Genomic DNA, 21,953 nt, shown 5'->3' with positions numbered 1-21,953 from the left:
TTAGCCAATATTAATAACTTATTTAAATATAAAAATTTCAATTTTGAAACATTAAAAAACATTTCCTTGTTTAAAATATTAAAGTTTAGATACATAAAATAATAGAAACCTGGAAGTCTGGAATGTCCTTAGATAGTTCATGAATGGCAGTGTTATCAGGATGTTCCAAACCAATGTCGTCTATGAAATGAGACTTCTGTTTAACCAACCGTGGCTTCGAACCACTCATCGAAGATGATGTCCTGGATTCTCCATCCAGATTCAATTCGGATGTCAACATGGAGCATAGACCAGGAATGCTGGATCTAGATCGTACAAGATCCAGTCGTTGAATCTCTAAAATATCACCTAAACTCTTCGATTTGATACTCAGAGAGTCTGACTGCTTGTTTAACGTCATGTTAACATCCTCTACGCGACGCAACTCGATGGGCAACTCATCCACGTCCGGTGGTTCCTCTTGCTCGTAGTCCTTTCGATTCTTTCCACTGCCGCTCTGCCAACTGTCAAGAAACCAAGGTCGACTTCCAGATCCACGTCTACCTCCTGCTAATTTCTAAACAAAATTTGGATTCACTTTTTTCAATATCTTATAAAATACATAATATAAAATATAAATATAAAATACATAATATACAGGATATAGTAAATTATACATATAACTATATTTGTATAAAGACTTTCAGTCTTTAAATTGCTACAGTTTTCTTCGAATTAATTATCCTTAAAAATCACTGAAGTATGATATAATCTGAATTAAAAAAAAAAAATTTCTAAAAACTTTCTTAATTCGATTGTCATTCATTTTATTTAAAAAAAAAAAAAAACGAATATTCAAAATTTTCAAATTCGAAGAAAACAATTAAAGATTCTTTTCAAACTAATCTAAATTATCGATTATTAAGTAAACAACAAGAGGCGATATTCATGTATCATGCTGACGAACAATTTTTCCGCATTTTATCCGTTCCAATTGCATCCGAAGCATATTCCGCAAGCAGTTAGCCTACTTTTTTGTATGGAATATCATTACGGTTGCGCACGAAATCGATAAGACTTGCCAACAATTTAACTACTTATTATTAAAAATTATCGTGTTATCGTCTTACAATAATATACATGTAAAAAGTTTAAAAGAAAAAAAAAAAGAAAAAAAAAGAAAGACAGAAGAAGCAATTTTAATATTGGCACGCAATTGTATAACATATATTATATGATAACATGTAATATATGATAATGGATTAACTATTCAAGGAAAAATAAAAATGTATAAGTATATTATTATAGTATATTATTATAATAAATATAAGTATATTTATTATACCTGCAAAGCACGGCGGAAAAAGCTGTAGCACGTCTCATTTGGACTGGATAAACTACTGGTTGATGGTGATGGACTGAATATCGGGTCGATCCAATAGCTTTTGCTTTTACATTTTCGTTGGCTATTTCTGAAGCAAGAATCCCATTAGCACTAATTATCGATGTCAATGCCTCGTTTTAAGCGTTTTATGAAGAAGAAGAAAAAATATATGTTTTAAGAGAAAAAAAAGATAAACTAGGATAGACGAAATATAATTTTCAAAAATTTCCAAATATTTTCGATTTGAATTTTAAATATTAGATATTAAGTTTAAATGCAATATTTTTTTATTAATTTTTTTTTTTTTAGATATTAAATTTAATTTTATTATTTTGAATTATTTAGATAATTAGATACCTTTTGGAAGATGATAAGAATTTTTGAGCATTTTGATTGGAATGTAAGTTACTGGCATATGGTGCACTTGAACGTTTTGATCTATTTGAATTCATACAGTATGCTTTGGGCCATGGTATTAAGACATCTTGAGACTCGAACTGAAAAAAAATAAAATTTGCATATTTTTACTAATAAGAATTTTTTAAATAGTTACTAAAAATCATAAATTTTAATTAAAATACAATGTGTTTGAAAAAAAAAATTTCCAGTGCTAATTTAAAAAATGTATAATACCAATAAATATATGAACAAAAACCTGAGTTAAAAAATAATATTATCTGCAATAGAAATTCAAAGGTTTACCTTGACTACTACGTGCATTGGAATAATCATATCGATTGACCGTCATGCTTGCGTGGGTGTATTTCAAGGCATGTTTGAATACCATTTCAATTCAATGGTATCGGATGACGACATTTTTAAGCTCAATCGAATAACCTATATATATATATATGTATAACTGTATCTACAAATCCTTGCAATGGCTTGTAATCCAAAATTAAATCGCTTCTCATACAATGTAGTTTTTGGTACATTCAGAAAATTCTTCACTATGATTAAATATGTATTTCTCGCTTAAAAAAAAATTAAATAAATAAAAATAAAAATATGAAAAGGTAATATGAAATATAAATATGTGGTAAAAATAAAAATATTGAAAAATAATATAAAATAAAAAATGATTTAAAGTATTTAAATCATTTTAATTTTGTTTACCTTTCTGTGTTTCTGTTCCATAGCCCATACTGATATAACCAATCGACCACCGATCCGTAACACCCGCGCGAGTTCTTTTAGCGCGTGAACCCGCCTCTCTATTGTGGCGAAATGATGCACCACCGCGATCGAGAGAACCGCATCGAAACTCTCATCTCGAAACGGGAGGGCTAAATTGTCGCAAATCAGTACCTAAACAATCAATTTTAACAAAATTTAAACATTTCAATTATAATTCTTTGAAATTAAAAAAATTATTTGTTAAAAATTGATTTAAAAAAAAAAATTAAAATATGCGTATTTGAATATTTATTTATATTCATATTGTATAAATAATATAATTTTATTATTTTATTATTTTATTATTTTTAATATAAATATAAAAATATCTTAATTCAAAAAATTATATAAATCATTTCTTATCCTTCTGTATATTCAATGAGGATATTATTAGTCATTTCTTAGTTCAAGTATAATTACAAAATATAAGTGGTGAGAAAAACTATCTTCCGGATATAATTAAGGACGCTACTTATGATTATACTGGCAAACACAGGAAATAGACATAAGAATCTGTTTCCGATATCAGATTTAATTTGTATATACATATGTACATATATATTTTCTTGATAATTATTGATATTATATAAAAAATATACATATATATATATATATTTACCTCATTTTCTTTTTCACGCGCGATATCAGTAAAACGTTTGCATCGGTCCACTCCTACCTTGAAGATACTATGATTAACACTCAAGTACTTCCCGTTACCACAACCTATATAAAAATAATATTAGTTAATAATTTCGGAAAAATTTTAAGAATAATTAGGATTAGATGGATGGATTCATTTAATATTTTAAAATGTTGTAGCAAAAAAAAAAATAAATAAATAAATAAACGTGTACTATCTGTATAAAATAATTAAATAATATATAGTTGATAAAAAGAAAAAAATTTTAATCAATCTTTTAATGTAATATAATATACTTTAAAACTCTCTATAAATAATAAATAATAATTTTAAAATTTTATAAATATTTGAATGATGCTTTGATCATTATCTTGTATAATTTTTAAATCGTATTTAGAAAGATTTAATCATGACTTCCGATTTCGATTTAGTCTAATCTAATTGGGAATCGTTAGCTGATCATTATATAAAAAATGAGAGAGAAAACCGATGACTGAACAACTGAAATTAATAATATATTTGTTAGAACAATGTATGAAAACTGGATCAAATGTGAAACATGAAACGACATTAAAGTTCGATGAGTTTGTGTAATCTAAAGAGAGCGGATCCCACGGTATTTCAGAGATGGTTACATATACGATGTGGGATCAGCCGTGCGCACCTAACCTATACATATATATATATATGTAGGTATACGTGTATAATCTGCACGGATTTGCGTTGATAAATCTATGCGGAGGTCAATTGATCATGTGAAAGCACGAGTAACAGGAGTTTAAGCAAAGAAAAACTAGGTAAAAGAAAGAATAAGATAATAAGATATCAATAAATATCTATGTAAAGACTATATGAATATGTATTTTATGGGATGTATACAATTAAAATATTAGTAAATTGTCTGGAATCATCAACTAGTTAATTTGAATTTTTAAATATTCAATCACACGAGTTATTATGATATAACTCATTGAATATGATCTTTGAATATTCAATTGTTTTTGAAAGTTGTTAGTTTATTTATTAGTAATTGAAGATAGTGAATATGATTAAAATGACATGAAAAGGAAATAGAATGGTGATCAAATAAATTCTATATAGGAATAATTTGTCTTAAAAATATAATCATATTTAATAGATTTGGTTGATTAATTTAATATTTTATATATAAAAAATAATCACACAACGTAAATATATATTATATCAAGTATTATATTCCGTACCATACCTTGTTTTAAATTATAGGTTAGACAATTAATTAGATGAGAAAAATGTAAGAATATAATAAGGTTGATTTCAAATACAGGAAAAATGCATATTCAGATGATTGCACAATGGATATTTCACAAGTAAAATTACCAATGTCGCAGACAAGGGCTCCTGGTTCTAATTCTTCAAGAAATTGATAGATTCGTGGCCAATGTCTACTCTGAACTGTTTTTTCGGCGCATTGTTCGTAAACTTCATGGACATAGGCTTGCTCCAAGGCCACCGACCGTGCTACTTGTTCTCCGTCGCTTTCAGACATCCCTCTCGCTAAGATGGTTTACCCTCATCCACACGCGTGTCCGCGATACTGCAAGAAAAATCACAATTTCTGTTATTCGTTTATACAAAACAACATAACCTTAAAAGTCAAATACATTTACCTGAATCATAATTGGGTATTAACTCGTTGAAAGAGTAACTGATTAAAAATTTCGAATAAAGTTACTTTAAGCAATTAATTAAGTAATTATTTATTAAAATACTTGAATAATATTTATTGATAATTATTATAGTTGATTCGTTTTTCATATAAACTCGGTTATTTAGCATTACAGCATTATTTGCAATTATTTCAATGTTTTTTAAAATTTTTAAATTATTGAAATAAGTTTATTCTTAATTTCAATTATTAAATTTTTCTCATTTATGATATGAATAAATATTTTAGAATCGGAGATATAGTACAGAAAAAATAACTATACCTATACATATCAAAGTAATAAAATTGTTATTTCTATTCATTTGTTTATGATAAACTAGCTTCTACATAATAACGCATGAAATATTTTTATGATTATAACCTGTTGAAAATTATTTTGTTATTAAATCATATATCGAAATAAATCTGTTGAATTTCCATTTGTTATTCTATTTTATTTTGAAATGATTTCTACAATCAGTCAGAAACTTAATAATCATCAATAAGAGAAATCGAATTTGACTCTTAATTAGAGAGAACTGAATTGCATAATCTGCGATCAACAAGAATATATTAATGTAAAACTTTTTATATATTTTTTTTAAATTGACAAAATTATTTATAAAGTTATAAAAATTCGAGTTATATTTATTCTATATTAATAATTACGTATTGTGTCACATGCGTGATTTTATACTACATAAGATATCAAAAACTTTTCATAGCAAACTTTTCAATTTATATCCCGATGCATTTCCATTTGCTCTGTTATATTGAACAATCTGTTATGTCCTATTGTTTTCCGTTTATCACCCATGATATATAGGAATAAAATGTTCACTTTTAAATTACTTGAGAAGAAAATAACTAGAAGGAGAAATACATCTAAATGCTTACAAAATTCTCTAAATATTTTATTTCATTTAAATTAAAAATTTACTTATAGAATAAAACTTTTCGATATTTCAATTAAACATGAGATTAAATTTATTTGGTAATTCATCGATTGATATTCCTTAATCGGTAATCAACAAGGGATTCCGGTTTCAAAGATACCGGTTCATACTTTCTCGTCACTTTCATTTACCAAACATTTTTTACACGTGTTCTGTTTGTATATAGGGATCGTGAATGTTTAACATGTTTCAAAAACTTGATTCCAAATAGATCTTTATAGATATATCATCAAAGTTTACATCTCATCTAAATAATGAGGTTACATAAAATAAAGTTATAAATACTTGTCTGGAAGATACTTCCATCGATACCAAAATAACAATCCTAAACATTCTACATTTCATGTACGTAAGTATATATCGTCCATCTTTAAAGGAACCTAACCTATTTTTAAATATTGGTCCAAACTTTTTCATCAAGTTCAAGCAAAATCATCCGTGAAAAATTCTGTCTTTGACTTTCATTCGCTTCCATAGTCAAAGACTGGAAATACTCAAAATAATTACTTTTTTCCTATTTGAAATAATTAATATTTTTTCGATTTATTTTTTTATAATGAATTTTTTTACGATTATAAAAAAATTTAAATTTATTAATTTTTTATTGTGATTTTAGCAAATCCCAGTTGAAGGAAAATCTAATTAGAAGATTAATTAATAATAAAAAATAATAAATAAAGATAAAACAGAAACTAAATGATTATTCACACTTAATTTTTATACTAAAAATTTTTCATTTAAAAGTATTTTATTTTAAATTTTTACATCAAAAAAAATTAAACTATGAAATTTTAAAGTCGTTCCAGCAATTTTGCAAAATGTACGAACCAGAATCCACAGGTAGCATATTTGACCTAATTAATCGTCCCTGGTTTGGCCTACATTCTAATGAATCGTGTATTGACTAGAACGGCACTGCTTTACGTACGAGATAATCGGTAGACAGCTGTCACTTGAGACCAGTTTCGAACACTGGCTTTCAATGTTAAAAAAAAGTAAAACTGTTATACACAGGCTAAACGTTTCAAGGCAATGTATTTAAAATAATTACTCTATCAATTACTCTATTATAATTGTAAGAAAATTTTTAAAAAAATTTTCGAAGTTTCATGTGTTTTAACCTCACTTTTTTACCTTTCATCTTAATCATTTTTCATCAAACGAGTAGAAGCTCGTCATCATCATCATCGATCACAGAACGATAACTTGCTCTTTCTCGAACAAATGTTTCCGAAGTTTTATAAGCAAGGAGTGAAGGACCCTCGTTACAACGTCGTCAACATCGTCGACGTAAACAGGTCGAGTGGTCTTTCCGTTAATGAAAAAGAAATTCTGTAAGATGTCCACTCGTGTTTTCGTCACGAGAAAAACGGTGGAAGAAAAGAACACACTGTTCAGAAGGAAAAACAAATTGAAAACGGAAACCACATAACGATTCCGTGGAAAAAATCGAGTACAAACTAAGAGCTCTTCACACGTTGAAAACAATGATTACATCTTACATCACTTGTTGGCAAATAACAATTTTTTTGTAAAGCTAATTCTTAAATATTTATTAAGCATATAATCTTTTTCTAAACACACATTTTATTCTTATTCAAATACTATAGAATATCTCTAATTCAGAATGTAATGCACTTACATTCCCAAGAGCAGACCGAGAGCAGAAGAATCTCCACAAATCTATTATTTGTGACAACAGGTACATTTTCAAAAATTTATCACAGTTTTCCGTTAACAAGATCGGATGGCGGTGAACATCCGCAATAGAACAATTCTTGGAGGACTTTCAGGATCAATTTATCGACTCTTTGTTTCTCTTTGTTCCCTGAACTGGCATTCCTATAACGTAGATAGGGAATCGTGTAGGCACGACACCAACGAAGAAATTCACCGGTGTCCTCTGTGCGAATGAACGTCACGATGGCCCAAAGCGTGCACAAGTTCCGCGACTTTCGTCTGGTTTGGAGATAAAGCTGGCAGACGTCCAGGAACGTCATCAGATCGACGACGCCCCTCCCCATCGATAATGTGAACAGTTGTTTTCGATTTTTCTTCTAATTATATATTTCTTCTAAATAATTTTAATTTTTAACGTTTCCTTTTTATAGATTTAGAATAAACAATAACTGATTGCTCAAAAATAATAAACTTTTTGGTATTTTAGATTGTTTCTGAAAAGTTTTGATTTGTTAGAAATTTTGTTCAATAGTTTAAAATAGATAGATAGATTGGTTGGTTGAGGATATTTTTAATAATTTAACAGAATTATTTGTTAAAATTAATGATTTTTTTTTTTTTTAGAAATTCATCATAATTACATCATTTTAATGTTGATTAAATTTACTAAAAGTTTTGCATTTCAGATATTTAGCAAAATCTTCGACGGAGATATTGATATACGAGTTCTTTAGATTTCTTTATCAAAGATTTACACACCATAATAAGATTAAAACCGTAAAAATTCCTTTGTTTACAAAAATTCAAAAGAGCTTGATATTTAAGATTTAAGTTAAGCACAAGATTTCTCATTTTTTTTTTATCATATGCTGATAATCGTATTTTATAATTATTATTTATTGATACAATGAAGTTTATCAAGAATCCAAACAAATATCAATCAATTCGATCAACAATTTAATTAAAAGATAATATTGAATATCAAGTTCTTCATTATTAAAAAAAATCCCAAATGATAATTATTCACAAATTATAATTTTATTAAGAGAGAAAAATATATATGAACGCACACATATAGAAGACCGATCTAAACTTTTTCCAATTCTACGGTATCTACGGTCATGAAACACGTGTGTATATTACAGAGTTAGAACAAAAAAAATAAACCAATTTTTTCAATTTAAACAATAATTTTTTTTTAAGAAATCGGGCGTTCTATCAAATATTTAAAAAAATAATTGGAAAAATAATGATGGAAAATCGAATTAAATTTCTCTCACAGACATTGTGAAATCGTCAATGCACTATCGTTAACGCGAAGTCAAATAAAAAGAGGTGGTCGAATGGCGCACCACGTTTAAATGCACGGATCGCGGAAATCCGTGGTAAGATACTAGGCCTATCGAAAAAGTAATTCGTGTGTTCTTCGATGTCGTTTCCAGAGAACGATGGGATCAATCCGTGGAACCGTGGACAACATCACTGCTCTCCATTCGCCATGATGCTACACCGCCGCCCCCGCGCGTTCTGTGTACAGCAGCCACCGATAGAGGCGACGGTGGTAGCAGGTGGTAGTAGCCAGTGACTTCAAAGGTAATGTAGAAGTCTTGTTTCTCTCTTCTATCGTCGTCTCTTTTCATCTGGGATGGTCCTCCCATTCTCTTTCTCTCTTGTCTTTTCCACCCTGCATCCAACACCAACGCTCTCTGATTATGCGTCTCTGTCGCTCTTCGTCAAAGCTATCGTGCTTTTCCACATCATGATTTTTTGCTATACGTATATGTAACATATATTTTTTGCTATACGTTTATGTAACATATAGACGAAAAAAAATCAAATAATTCTCTAGGTTATATATGACAATGAATCTTTAGAGATCCATTCGAGTTGAATATAATATTGAAATTAAAGTTGAATTCTTTTTTTACTCTCGCTGGCTCTCTATTATTCTCTCTATTACCTTCTTCGTTCTCGCTTTGAAACAAACAATTATTCATTACTCTTTCTATTCTTTATATATTTTTTTTTCCATTCTGATGTATTGAACTAGAAGAATTATTTTTAATCTTTAAAGTTATATTTTTTTTTTGTTTCATTATTTATAGATTGATAATTTTATATTAGTCATTCTATTCTAATTCATCCTATCCTATTCCTCTTTCTATGATTGTATTTATTTTACAAATGATCGATTAAACTTTAATGTTTACGTTTATTTTTCTTATTGTATATTAAAATTTTTTATTTTGATCCATGATTCTTTCTAGTGTTCTATTAAATGGCAACTTTATAAAATTATAATTTGTTTTCATTCTAAAGTTTCTTTTTTCTTTCTTCATTTTTCGTTTTATTGAGTTTCTATGAATATATCCCTCTTCTATAATTTCATCTTCTCTTTCTGTTCCCTTTTCACTATCCACCACGCACACTATTACAAATAGATAATTCACGTACATACACGTGCTGACGCCACCAATATGCGGCTGCGCGTTGAATTTATTCGATATCCTCTTTCGCATAACTGGGTTAATTTTGGTGCGCTAGTTTAATTAATTTAAGGACGCACGCTGGACCAACGTCAATGTTATTCCGACCATCTTAACTAGAACGCGCGCGCAATTTAAACGTATGATTCTTTACTTCGAATTTTATAATAGCCTATACTTCTGCCTAATTATTTTAATTAGTCGACATTTTGCTTCTACGCTACTATCACTCATTCATTTATGAACTTGATACTTCAAAGACAGAATTAAATTTATAAAGAAAAGAATATGATGTTTTAAAGAAGACATAAACTTTAACTTCTGTCATTGTCCTCAATGTAAAAACTAAATATAATTGTTCAAAAGATAATTTACAAATTTATTCGTAAAAATCTAACATTGTTGATGAGATGAAAAATTGTAATTTGAAAAATTATTCGTAACAAATAGAATAATTTCTCAGTGAAAAGTATTATTCCTAGAGAAGTAGCAATATCTGAGCAGAATTCACAGCTGTTCGAAGTGATAGTGAAAGTGTCGAAGAGAAAGGAGAAGATAGTATCAGCGCGTAAACACGCGTTTAAACGCAATTTAAAAATAGGTAAAAAAATTATTATAAATCTCTTTTTCAATTTTTTTAAAAATCAATATTTTTCAAAAAAATAAGATTCGATTTCTCAAATATTGAATTCTCAATATTTTTTTTTGCTTTTCACTGCCCTTTTCTTTATTGAATGATTATTTGAATTTATCTCAATATCTTGGTCGTATAATTTATTCAGTTATCTCAACATTTTAATGTATCGTTATATTTATAAATTTGTATTCGGAATATATTAAGACATATTTACATTTTTATTAATAAAAACCGGTCTAACTAGAATTGATTGCAATCTATGGTTGAAACTGATTCTGCCTAAGGAATTCATTATTATAAATTTTTTACGGCACGATCATATGATCTTTCCTTGTTTTTTTCAATTGAAAACAACGAAGAGAAATATATAAATCGTGCAGTAAAAAGTATGCAAAGGGCCTTAATTTATATGATTTAACAATTAAAGCTAATAATTTGTTTTTATGGATTGTATTTTTTAAAATTATACAAGAAATTTTTTTCGATTCGTTAATTCAGCAGACGATATATATCGAAGGTTATTAATAGTCTGATGTAATCAAAAGATATTTTTAATTGTATAAAATAAAAAAAAATTTTAAAAATAAAAAATTAAAGATTTGAAGTAAAAAATTTTCTAATCACAATAACAAATATGATTTATTTAAACGGAAGAAGAAAAATAATTATGAAAAAATTTACAAAGCAATATATTTTTTTTTCCTTTTTAGCTGTACATTTAAGATTTAAACAATAATTAATACTCTGCGATTTGTTTGTCGAGTAAAAAGGCAATAATTTCAATAGATGATAAATCACGAAACAATGAATGTAATTAAACGATAGTAAAATACGCATATAATATTTACATAAAGCGTGAATTATGTACGTGAATCGCATAATAAGGTGTGCTAAAGCACCGTTAAGAATCGTTAAGTTTATTTTATTGACATCGTTACAATAGCGTAATATCATCACTTTAAAAATAGTATTATTTTTTTGCGCGGAAATACTCGTTCAATATTTTATAATATTCGAATAATTCTCTTCTCTCCTCATATAAAGTAAGAAAAATATTAAAACATAATATCATTGGCACTTCTTTGAAAATCGTATCTCTTAGATCGAAGACCACTTATCTTATAAAACGATTAAATTTTACATTTATATTTGATGACAATTAGTAACAATTTTAAAAACAAAAAAAAAATTGATAAAAAGAAAATTTCTTATACAATAAGAAAACACAAAAATAAATTATAACGAAAAATGAATCATACGGTGAATCGAAGTATAGAGTGCTGATCGTTATGAAGTTATGCAACAAAGGAACCTTTGAGAGTAGACCTGTCCTCACCGATCGAGCGCTGTTCACGCAATAACTTGCAAGAATCAGCGCAGCTTTCACCTACAAAATCTTACGATTTCTTTCAGAGATTCATGAAACGTAGCACTTTGGGCCGAATATCTGAATCTATTTTTTTTTTTTTATTTTTATCAAACAATATATCAAAAAATTATCTAATATTAAATTAAAAATCATATAGTTAAATTCACAAAAACGACAAATCTTTTTAGCATATTCCAAATGGATCCATTACATCGTGTTTAGGTTACTTTTTCGAGTTAAAATATTTTTTATAATAGAAATCATGTTACATCTCACGTTTAATCAGATAATCATGTGATTCCTTCATTCGCAATGTTCTATTTAAGTTTTTGAATTAATTTTTCTTTTATATGAAATGAAAAGAACGATACAAATTTCCAAACAAATTCTTTATTTTTTTTTTTTTATATTTGAAATGTCAGGGTTACTCTGAAATAACGTACATTTTTCTTCCTTCCAAAAAAAAGGAAAAAAATTTGTAAAGATCACCGATGACCTCGAAAGATATCCTTGACATACTACCAATCTGTTCTTTTTCTCATAAAATCTCAATTACTAAAAATTCTAATCTCCCTGGAGCTGATTTTTCATCCTCTTCGATGTATATTTCTTGTAATATATACATATATGGCATAATTTGTGTATCTATTAACAAGGTCACTTGATATATGAGTAACAAGTTTGTATTATGCAAGATCAAAAAATTTTTCTTATTTTTTTTATTTATTTTAATTATCATGTTAATTAAATATCTTTTACTTTTTTTAGCAAAAATTCAAAGTCCCTAGAATCTAGGGTAAAATTGATAAAATCTATCTATTGATGCAGAATTGTTGTTATTACAATATAATGTCGTGATTGATATAACAATGTTATATTATTTTTTTAATCTCCTTAATGTAAAGTATAAGATCTGGTGTACAATGACTGGATCAAAAAATAACTTTTTAATCTCACGAGTATTATACTGTATACGTTGAAAATATTGAAAACACATCGTACAAGAACATGAATTTTTACTTTTCATTAAATTTAAGTTTTTTTAGGTTAGGTTTCAATTAAGATTACTTAACTATTAATTACTTTACTTTGTACAAGGATATGAATTTATATTTTTCATTAAATTAAATTTAAAACGGATTTAAATTATACAGTTTGTTAGGTTAGGTTTGAATTATATTTCAGTTAAATTCAAAATAAGTTTACGTTCCAATTATGATTCAGTTGGGTATCAATTTTACAGAAATGATAGGAATAACTTGGTGACAATTTGCAAAACGATAGTGATATGTAGAACATAGAAAGAGAAAACAAATAAGCGGAAAGTAAGGAATGAAAACGAGAACTAGTCAAGAATTCGCTCGTAATCACGGTCATCGAGTATGTAGACGGATGAAATAACTATGCACACCGAAAGAATTTCGATCTACATGAATCGAATTTGCCTTTTTTAAGAAACTTCGATAAAAACTAAATGAACTTTTTTCCCTTTTTCGTTTTTTTTTCCCGATTTCGGTTTTATCGGTTAGGGATGATATTATAAAAGATTAACGTGTAATCTTGGGACAAAATTATTATCTAAGAAATTATTACAAACAGTGAATGACGATCGTTTTCAATTTCAGATACGGATTCAGACACAATGCTCGACTCGACCCACATTCCATCGAAGGTGTAAGGACATGATCAATTGGGTCACAAAAAAACCGGTGTTGATATTTTCAAGTTCCTTCGTTAGATTCTTACAATTGGTTAATAATCAAATATTAATCAAAAATAGTAACGCAATCTGTTGTGGATTACGGTAATTTTTAAGATTACTTGCGGATTGTATTGCCAAGGATGATAATGTCTTTTTATGGAAAAAAATCAAACGATTACGTGGAAAAATTATTTCTTATATTTTTTTTCTCTGTTAATTTTTTTTTTATTTTTATATTTCAGAATGGAAAGATTGCAAATTTTCTTAAAAGGAAGATTTTTTTAAAAATTTAACCTAAAAATTGTAAAATATTTTCAAAATTATATTTGTACGTATATTTTCGTATAAATTTAACATCTCAAAAAAAAACATTATCATCTTCAAGTCAAATATTTTTCTTCTAATTGGTTCTTCCAAATCGTCGTTTCTTAAACGTTTTTTTAACTCATTTGTATTCAAAATAGAGATTTCTAAAATCCATGCGATACCATTATTGTCGATATTTAATTCTTCGCAATATTTCGAAATTCGATAGACAAGATAAAATCTTCAATAAAGTTTTAATCTTTTCATTTCTTATATAATTTCATTGAAATTGTATGAAAAAAAAGAACATTAGAGTAAAAGATACTTATAAAAATTGGTAAAATACAGCGAGTATTACCAAACAGTTGGAAAATTTTATTTTCTTCGATAAATCAATCATTGTTATTATAAAATTTCGATACATTAATTATCAGTACTGTATATAACTGTATATTATAAAATAGAAGATTTCATTCTCAATTTCGAATATGAAAATTGAAAAGTTTATTTAAAGAATTCAAATATTCGATATTGAAATTTTTAAAATTTCCTTGTTACAAATTCACAATATAAAATATTACAAGAAATCCTTTTTAAAATTCATTCATGCCAAGATGAACTTTTGCCATCCAAATATGTTTTCTTACGCGAATTAAAATTACAAAACAAATATAGTAAAAAATTCAGTTTGGCCGTCACAACTGATGATGGATACGCAACGAAAATACGCAGAGGCAGCAGACAAAGGCTTGAACGTCAGAAATGAATCGTGTTAAGAAAAGAAAAATGATTGTTTGACCGATCGTGAGAATAAAAAAAAAAAATAACGGTAGACATTTTGATCTTGACATTTCCTACGTGTCATAACTCGTTTTAAAAGAAGGGAAAAAATAAAAAATCGCGTAGGATGCGTTACATGCATAAATTTAATTAATAACGAAGCGATGAATAACATTTTTAAACCTTGAACAATCTGTCCGTTGGCATTTGTAAGGTTAAACAAAGCTGGCCGACGGATGTTCGATTGACACGGAATTTTCTTTTGTTTTGGTTAATATATACTCGGCAGATTATTACAATTTCTCTGACGCGAATTCTCGGCTCATGCGCGAGAATAGATCGCTCTCTAAAAAAAACTGCTTTCATTCTCCGAGGAAAAGAATGTCCTCGGCCTATATAACGTTCGAGCATCGATGTTTCGGGAACGATTCATACTTCTTTAGGAATATTAAGCTTTTCGGAAATCTTCTCTCTCGTTGTTATTTTTCTTTCTTTTTTTTTTTTTTTATTCTTTTCTAAGCAAACGGATCGCAAGAAGAAATTTTTAAAATGTTCAAAGTACAATTATCGTTGACTATTTGATTTTTTATAACAATTCGAATATCTTTTTTATCTTTCAAGATTGTTTTAAGAGATAAAAATTTTTGAGATAAAAATCGAAACGAAGTAGAATTTTATTTAATTTAATTGACATGAGAAATATAATTTAATTGATTGTATCTTGTTCTTCGTATTTTTCTTGCCATTGCATATATATATATATATATAAAAAATCACGCGATTCTTACATCAAAAAGAGAAAAAGACCAAGCATAAAGATGACCTTCGAATGTTCAAAACTTCTCCAATTATGAAATATATATAATCATATTCGTAATAAATAATGCAACATGTTCGATCTGGAAACACTGTAATTATAATTCTAAAAATATTTACTCAAATACACCTCTATCCTAAAATCTTTAAATCTTATTTCATTTTGCGATATTAATTTAAATCTATCTATATTGTCTATCGATATATCTACATAGAAAGTAAATTGTCACCATATTTCTATGTAAATCAGATGTTAATTAAACGATCTTACTCATCATTTCTTAATCTGCGTTAACCACTGAACGATTATAGCGAATCCAATCCCATTCAGTTTCACAGCGTGGAAAGAAGAATAATCGCTCGTAACAACGCTTTCTCTGTTGGTAAATGAGCGATGAAATTGCGATTTTAGATCCTATCTAAAATCTTTACAATTTGAGCTTTTGAATTAAAATATCATGTAACCATTATTTTATCGATTCATTATTAAAATCAAAGCAAGATTGTATTATATATATATTTCATAAGATGTTAATTGAATATTTAGACCTTTAGACTTCTCGAGCTCTTTTTATCATTATTTTTCGTTCGTTTCTCCATATATGTAAATCGATATCGAATTGATATATCTTGCATCGCAAGATTTTCATCTTGATACTTTGATACACATTTTAAAAGTTAATGCGTTAAACATATTGTCAAATTTGATTTATTATTTTTTCTCCTCTTCTTTTAATCTTTCAAATCATAAAAATTTTTACGAATTTTAAAATTGTTTGTTGAAAGCATAAATTGATTAATATTACAATATTGATTATAATATTGATTATAATACAATATTGATTAATATTGTTTGAATAGAAAAAAAAAAAAATTGTTTCACGGATCTACGAGCTTTGTTTCTTTGCCAGGAAGACTATTACTATTACTACTAATTTTAGACCAAGAGGATTGACCTTTATGGGCGAGGCACTTTCAACGTGGTTGATCATGAACGATCGTATTCTACTGTTCCGCACTTTCAAACCGCAGTTACACTACAGTCTAATCACTCTTCCTTTCATAGAGAATAGAGAAGAAGTTATCTGCTGATCCTCGAATTTTTGCATAGAAGTGAATTTTGAAACTCGTTTCCCCTCGTTTGTGATTTAAATTTCATTAAACTAGATATACGATGCTTAATGATCAAACGAAAACAAGATTATAAAAATTGTTAAAACTTTATTTTTTACAAAAATAATTTACGAAATATTTTTATTTATTAATTTATTCGAAAACGCCTTTTCTAAATCATTTAATATTTACATTATGTATATGTGTATATTAAAATAATATTCGATTTAAATGATTTAAATCGGATCAGAAATAAAAATAAAAATAAAATGTCGAAGTAAAATATGCAAAGTACAGGAGACACGGAGTCGATGTCTAGGTCAAAACTGACGTAGTCAGTTCTATATCTAATCATTTATTATAAATACCATTAAATACCTTACTTCCGATCCTTAAATCGACCGAGATAAACAATCTAATTTAATTCCTCTTAATGTTCCTAATTTTCTAATTTTCTTTTTCCAAATCCAATTTTGCAATAACGATCATCTCTGAAATAATTATTTCCTTTCCTCGTCAAAATTTAACTAATTTTAAGTCACTATGGTTTATTTTAAATTTTATAATTTGATCGAAATTATAGCGTACTTGTCTCTCAATGGACACAATAATAAGATAGAAAGTATCGAAAGACGGAAGACAATGACACCAGTGCACATATAGTATACATGGTAAACCTTGCTTCGATCAGGTTTTTATCGCGGCTTCGAGCATAAGAGAATTAATGGAAAAATTCTCATATCCTTTCTAATCACCAGACACAATAGTCGAGTGTTTCAACTCGAGATTAAAGTTTTCAACAATGTTGTTTAAAATATTGCACGATTTGTGATTAATTCGAATCGTGTATGTGTATATATATATATATATATATATATATATATATATATAAATCTAAATAGAATTTATAACAATAATAATTTAATAAAAATAATTTGATAAGATCAAGAGAATATAAATAAGGATTAATTCGTATTAATAATTTCCAAGAGTTATTACGATGATATGGATTCATTTTTATTAATTATTTGAAAGAAAAAAAAAACGAAGGAAATCAATCGAGGGATTATTTCGAGAAATCTTCAAGAACGTGGAAAATTTATATTATAACTTATTATATCTAACTGCAAGCACGCACGATCTGGCAATGCAGCACTAAACGCGATGTATGTAAACAAATATTTACACAGAGTACAATGAAATGTTCGACATGTTTCATTATGTCCATGAGAAAGAAAGTGTGTTGAAACTGAAACACAGAAATGATACATAATTTCGAAAAAATTATGTTTAATAGAAAATATGTATATTTCTTTATTATTAAAAATTTTTATTACGTTTTATTACATTTAACAAAATGGATGCAAAAATATTTGATCTCTTATCTCGAGCTAAAATTCAATTTTTCGAATTCGAATATTATTCGAGTGCAAATATACTTAAACGTTATTCACATGCTATTATTTATTATCTTAATTCTTAAATTAGAAGTTTGAAACTGATCGACTTCAACACTCTTTCGATTCGTTTCTAATTCGATAAATATATGAATTATTGTTCTAAATTCAACTTCGATATCAAGAATATATTATATATAATTACATTATTTCTCTTTAACCAATCCACCTTTGTAACTCAATCATTTAAATTTTTTTTTTAAATTTTAAAATCAAAATTTCAATAGTTTTTTTATGATTGAAAAAATTTAAACTTCTACGTAACAAGAAGATTGGTTATGAGATCAATTATTCCGTATAATCGAGTTTAAAAATAAATCGTGTTGATGAATCGTATGCGCAAAAATGAAAATCTGAGAAAGAAAGGAACGAATAGAGAAACAAAAAAATAGAGGGGAGGAGAGAGGAATGAAGGATGGTAATCTGATGACGAGAAGATGAAGAAGGGTCATGACAAGGGCGAACGAAGGATGAAGGATGAAAAGATTGTGGTAGCTATGAACGTTACAGACGAAATTATACTCGGCAGCAGAGATGGGCGTCAGCAATGACGTATATGGAAGAGTGGGGATAGCGCGATATAGTAGATATATAATGGAAGCAATAGCTAGTGATGGCTTCGATCTAACTTCTCGGTAACTTTTTCTTATCTTTAGCATAGTTATAATCGATAATAACATACGAAAAATATATTTTGGAATATTTGAAAATGAATGAATGTTAATATTATATTTTGAAATTATAAAAATTATAGATAAGAATTATTTTTTTTATGATATAAGTTTGATATACGTATATATATATATATATATATTTTTATGACATATTATGTGACATTATTATTTAAAAAGTTTTTATGATGAAAAATAATTGGAGATGATCCAAAATTGCATATAAAAGAATAAAAGATCGAGATCGTGAAAAAATATCATCCCCATCGCTATGAACAGCGTGGTTGGTAGCAAAGGCAATGATAGCGGAGGTGGTGCTGGTGACTCTCGCAACTCATGAGCCAATAAGGATGGATCCAAAGAAGGTGAATGTGGTAGTAACACCAATGTGCTAGCAAAACATTGATTCTCAACTTGTTTTTTTATTCCTTCAAGACTAAACATATTGTTTTTTTATTTTTATTATTATTATTTTATTACACATTTATATATTACACATATATATTACACATTATTACACATATGAAAAATATTTCCAATGATGCAATAATAAAAATTTATCATGCATTTTATTAATTAAAATATCTAATATCATATTTATAAATTTTAATTATAATTATAATTAAATTACAATTGCGTATTTGATATTGCGTTTTATTATTAAATATAAAAATTTTATTCATAAGTATGTTATGCATCTTTTGTTACGTTTCAATTGAAAGCCATTTGAGCTAACTATATTAAGTTATCTGTATGTATGTATATTATACATCGCATATTGAAATTATTGTTTAAATGAACGATAGATGGAAAAGAAAAATAAATATAAAAAGAAAAAAAGATCTCATATCAAAAGATATTTCTTTTTATTTATGATACAATATTGAATACGAAGAGAGAAAAAGGAGAAGAAAGAAACAGAAATCCATCTTAACCTAATATGCAAATAGAATCTGTTAATTTAATCTATAATTTCAGTCTTTTTATTCATCCGTTTAATTCCATTTTCTCTTTAGATAAAAGCTCGTGAATAATTTAAATTGATAAAGAAATATTTCTTAAAAAAAAAAAATAGTTTAAAAAATATAAAATTGCTCGATCCTCTATATATTTTTTATTCACTGGATTTTTTATAATTTTTAAACAATTAATCTTAAAATATATCATAAAAATTAATTTTAAAAATTATTACGTATATTGAGATCAATAAAGTTATAAATCTATATGTTAAACGTAAATAAAAAGCATATTATCCAAGATTTATAAAAATTATTCAATGGTAATGATCGTTATTGTTATATAGATAACATTACATATTACATAGATAACATAAGATGAAGAAAGAAGAGATTTGAGAATCACTGCAATAGAGATAATCATGCTACTAATGGACGAAATAGTAGTAGTGTCGGTAATAGTGGGGATAAGGGGTTGTGGTGGTTGCTTGTCAGTGGTGGTATATAGAGGCAACGTGCTAACCGTGTGAGGGGAAACAGCCATGAATGAAAGTAGCGCGTATCGATTTACCCGTGCCGCCCTAGATAAAATATGGTAAATAGTGAGCCAAAATGGGCTACGAATGAAAAATGTCATTGCACATAATGCCATTTTTTTGGCCGTTTACCAACTAGAATTTCCTTCATATTGGATCACTTATATATAAATTTTTAGTTAAAATTTCATAAATACGATCATCTGAGAAAAATGCATAATTGAATTGAATAATAATGAAAAAAATTAATTGTAAATTATATTGCAAGAATTTTTACAATGAATCTTTTGATGATTTAAAAGATTACTAACATTAAAAAAAATTTTCTTTTGTAAGTATTAAAAGAAATTTTAAATTAAATTTTTTCTGCATTTTTAAATTCTTATTTTTAAAACAAATCCTTAAATTTATTTTATAATTAATTAATAAATCTTTAATAATGTTAATAAGCATAATATTAAATCAATTTTTTATCAATCATTTGACAAATTGATAAAGAGCAGATAGTAATCATTAATTGTATTATTTCATTATCATATCAACAAAATAACTTAAACTTATAAAAAATATTTATTATTTAAATTAAATATAATCAAACTTCAGATATATAGATTATAAAGTACAATTTTTAAAAAGTTTACTAAATTTAAATCGGAAAATGTATTCGATGTAACACAGATCAATGGAACGATTGCAGCGCTATAGGTATATCACTATCTAAAATTATTGTCTTTGGATGCCGCCATTACCCATTCATACGATTTGTCCAAGTCCCTTGCGCATCAATGGCATCAAAATATATCATTCAAAAAGACACCCAATTTTTTCCGCATAGGACACAATCTCAAAGTCTTAATTATTGTCCGAATCCAAGAAAAAAGATGGAAGAAATGCATCATCCTGAATCACTGATTCTGAGAAAAATTTTGAGATGCTTTGATGCACCAACAGATTGCAGATGCACTCTATAACAATTTACTTAATAATCATTGAATCTTTCTTTAAATCAACTTAACTCAACTTTAAATCAATTTAAAGATTGTTTTAAAATTTCTTTTAAAATGTTCTCTTTAAATTTGTCAACATGATATTTGTTAATTAATATATCTATTTTTGCTATTATGAAAATATATCGAAATGAAAAGAAAACGTGCTTACGAAACACAATATCCATTATAGAATCTGACAGATAATAGTACAAAATGAAAGTTGAAAAATCAAAGATATTTGCCTACCTTGGTCATGACAGGGGTGGGATCTTCATGCTTCCATGAAAACTTTACACAATTAGTCATCAATTCAGCAATATATCCCGGTATCGTCGAACGAGAGCGATATCACTGAAACGGTTGACCACCATTTCCACGCCATAACACGTCAAGAACGCACGATGAACGTTACTCACATGACATATCGCACGACAAGATTAATCGAAGAATCATTGATAAATAGTAAATCGACATTCGTCACGCGGTATAAAGAAAATTTGCGCGACCAAGTGGTAAACACGTTTACTTTTGCACGGTAAAAGCAACTATCCCTCCAGCAGCCCCGCGTTAAACGGTGGCTGCGGGATTGTTGAGGGTTTAGAACAACCGAACGAGAACGAAGAAGAGGTTAAA

The 21,953-nt window shown here is 27.4% G+C and overlaps 1 protein-coding gene and 1 long non-coding RNA gene across 6 annotated transcripts in view; one reads left to right on the top strand and one right to left on the bottom strand.

Moving 5' to 3' along the window:
* The window catches only part of LOC122715263, a 22,706-nt gene extending 8,746 nt beyond the window's left edge, over window positions 1–13,960 (top strand). The window contains exons 2-3 of the long non-coding RNA XR_006346807.1: window positions 8,945–9,095; window positions 13,620–13,960. This is a non-coding gene — a long non-coding RNA (uncharacterized LOC122715263). The remainder of the gene's footprint in view (window positions 1–8,944; window positions 9,096–13,619) is intronic.
* Window positions 1–21,953, bottom strand: part of LOC122715261 — a 25,791-nt gene extending 3,838 nt beyond the window's left edge. The window contains exons 1-7 of one of the 5 annotated variants that reach the window (XM_043937308.1): window positions 21,567–21,953; window positions 4,539–4,755; window positions 3,159–3,262; window positions 2,480–2,671; window positions 1,721–1,860; window positions 1,325–1,451; window positions 110–556 (exon numbers count right to left, since the gene is read on the bottom strand). In XM_043937308.1, coding sequence (XP_043793243.1) covers window positions 110–556; window positions 1,325–1,451; window positions 1,721–1,860; window positions 2,480–2,671; window positions 3,159–3,262; window positions 4,539–4,707 — 1,179 coding nt within the window. In that variant the 5' untranslated portion in view covers window positions 4,708–4,755; window positions 21,567–21,953. Of the gene's footprint in view, window positions 1–109; window positions 557–1,324; window positions 1,452–1,720; window positions 1,861–2,065; window positions 2,338–2,479; window positions 2,672–3,158; window positions 3,263–4,538; window positions 4,756–4,828; window positions 4,972–7,464; window positions 7,496–21,566 lie in introns of those variants that run through there. The other 4 variants (XM_043937310.1, XM_043937309.1, XM_043937311.1 and 1 more) reach the window with 4 other exon arrangements.

The sequence above is a fragment of the Apis laboriosa genome, unplaced genomic scaffold, assembly GCF_014066325.1.
Source record: "Apis laboriosa isolate Shangri-la unplaced genomic scaffold, ASM1406632v1 scaffold34_cov151, whole genome shotgun sequence".
NCBI classification, from domain to species: Eukaryota; Metazoa; Arthropoda; class Insecta; order Hymenoptera; family Apidae; genus Apis; species Apis laboriosa.
Note: the sequence above shows the minus strand (reverse complement) of the source record. Positions and strands in the feature narration are given on the sequence as shown.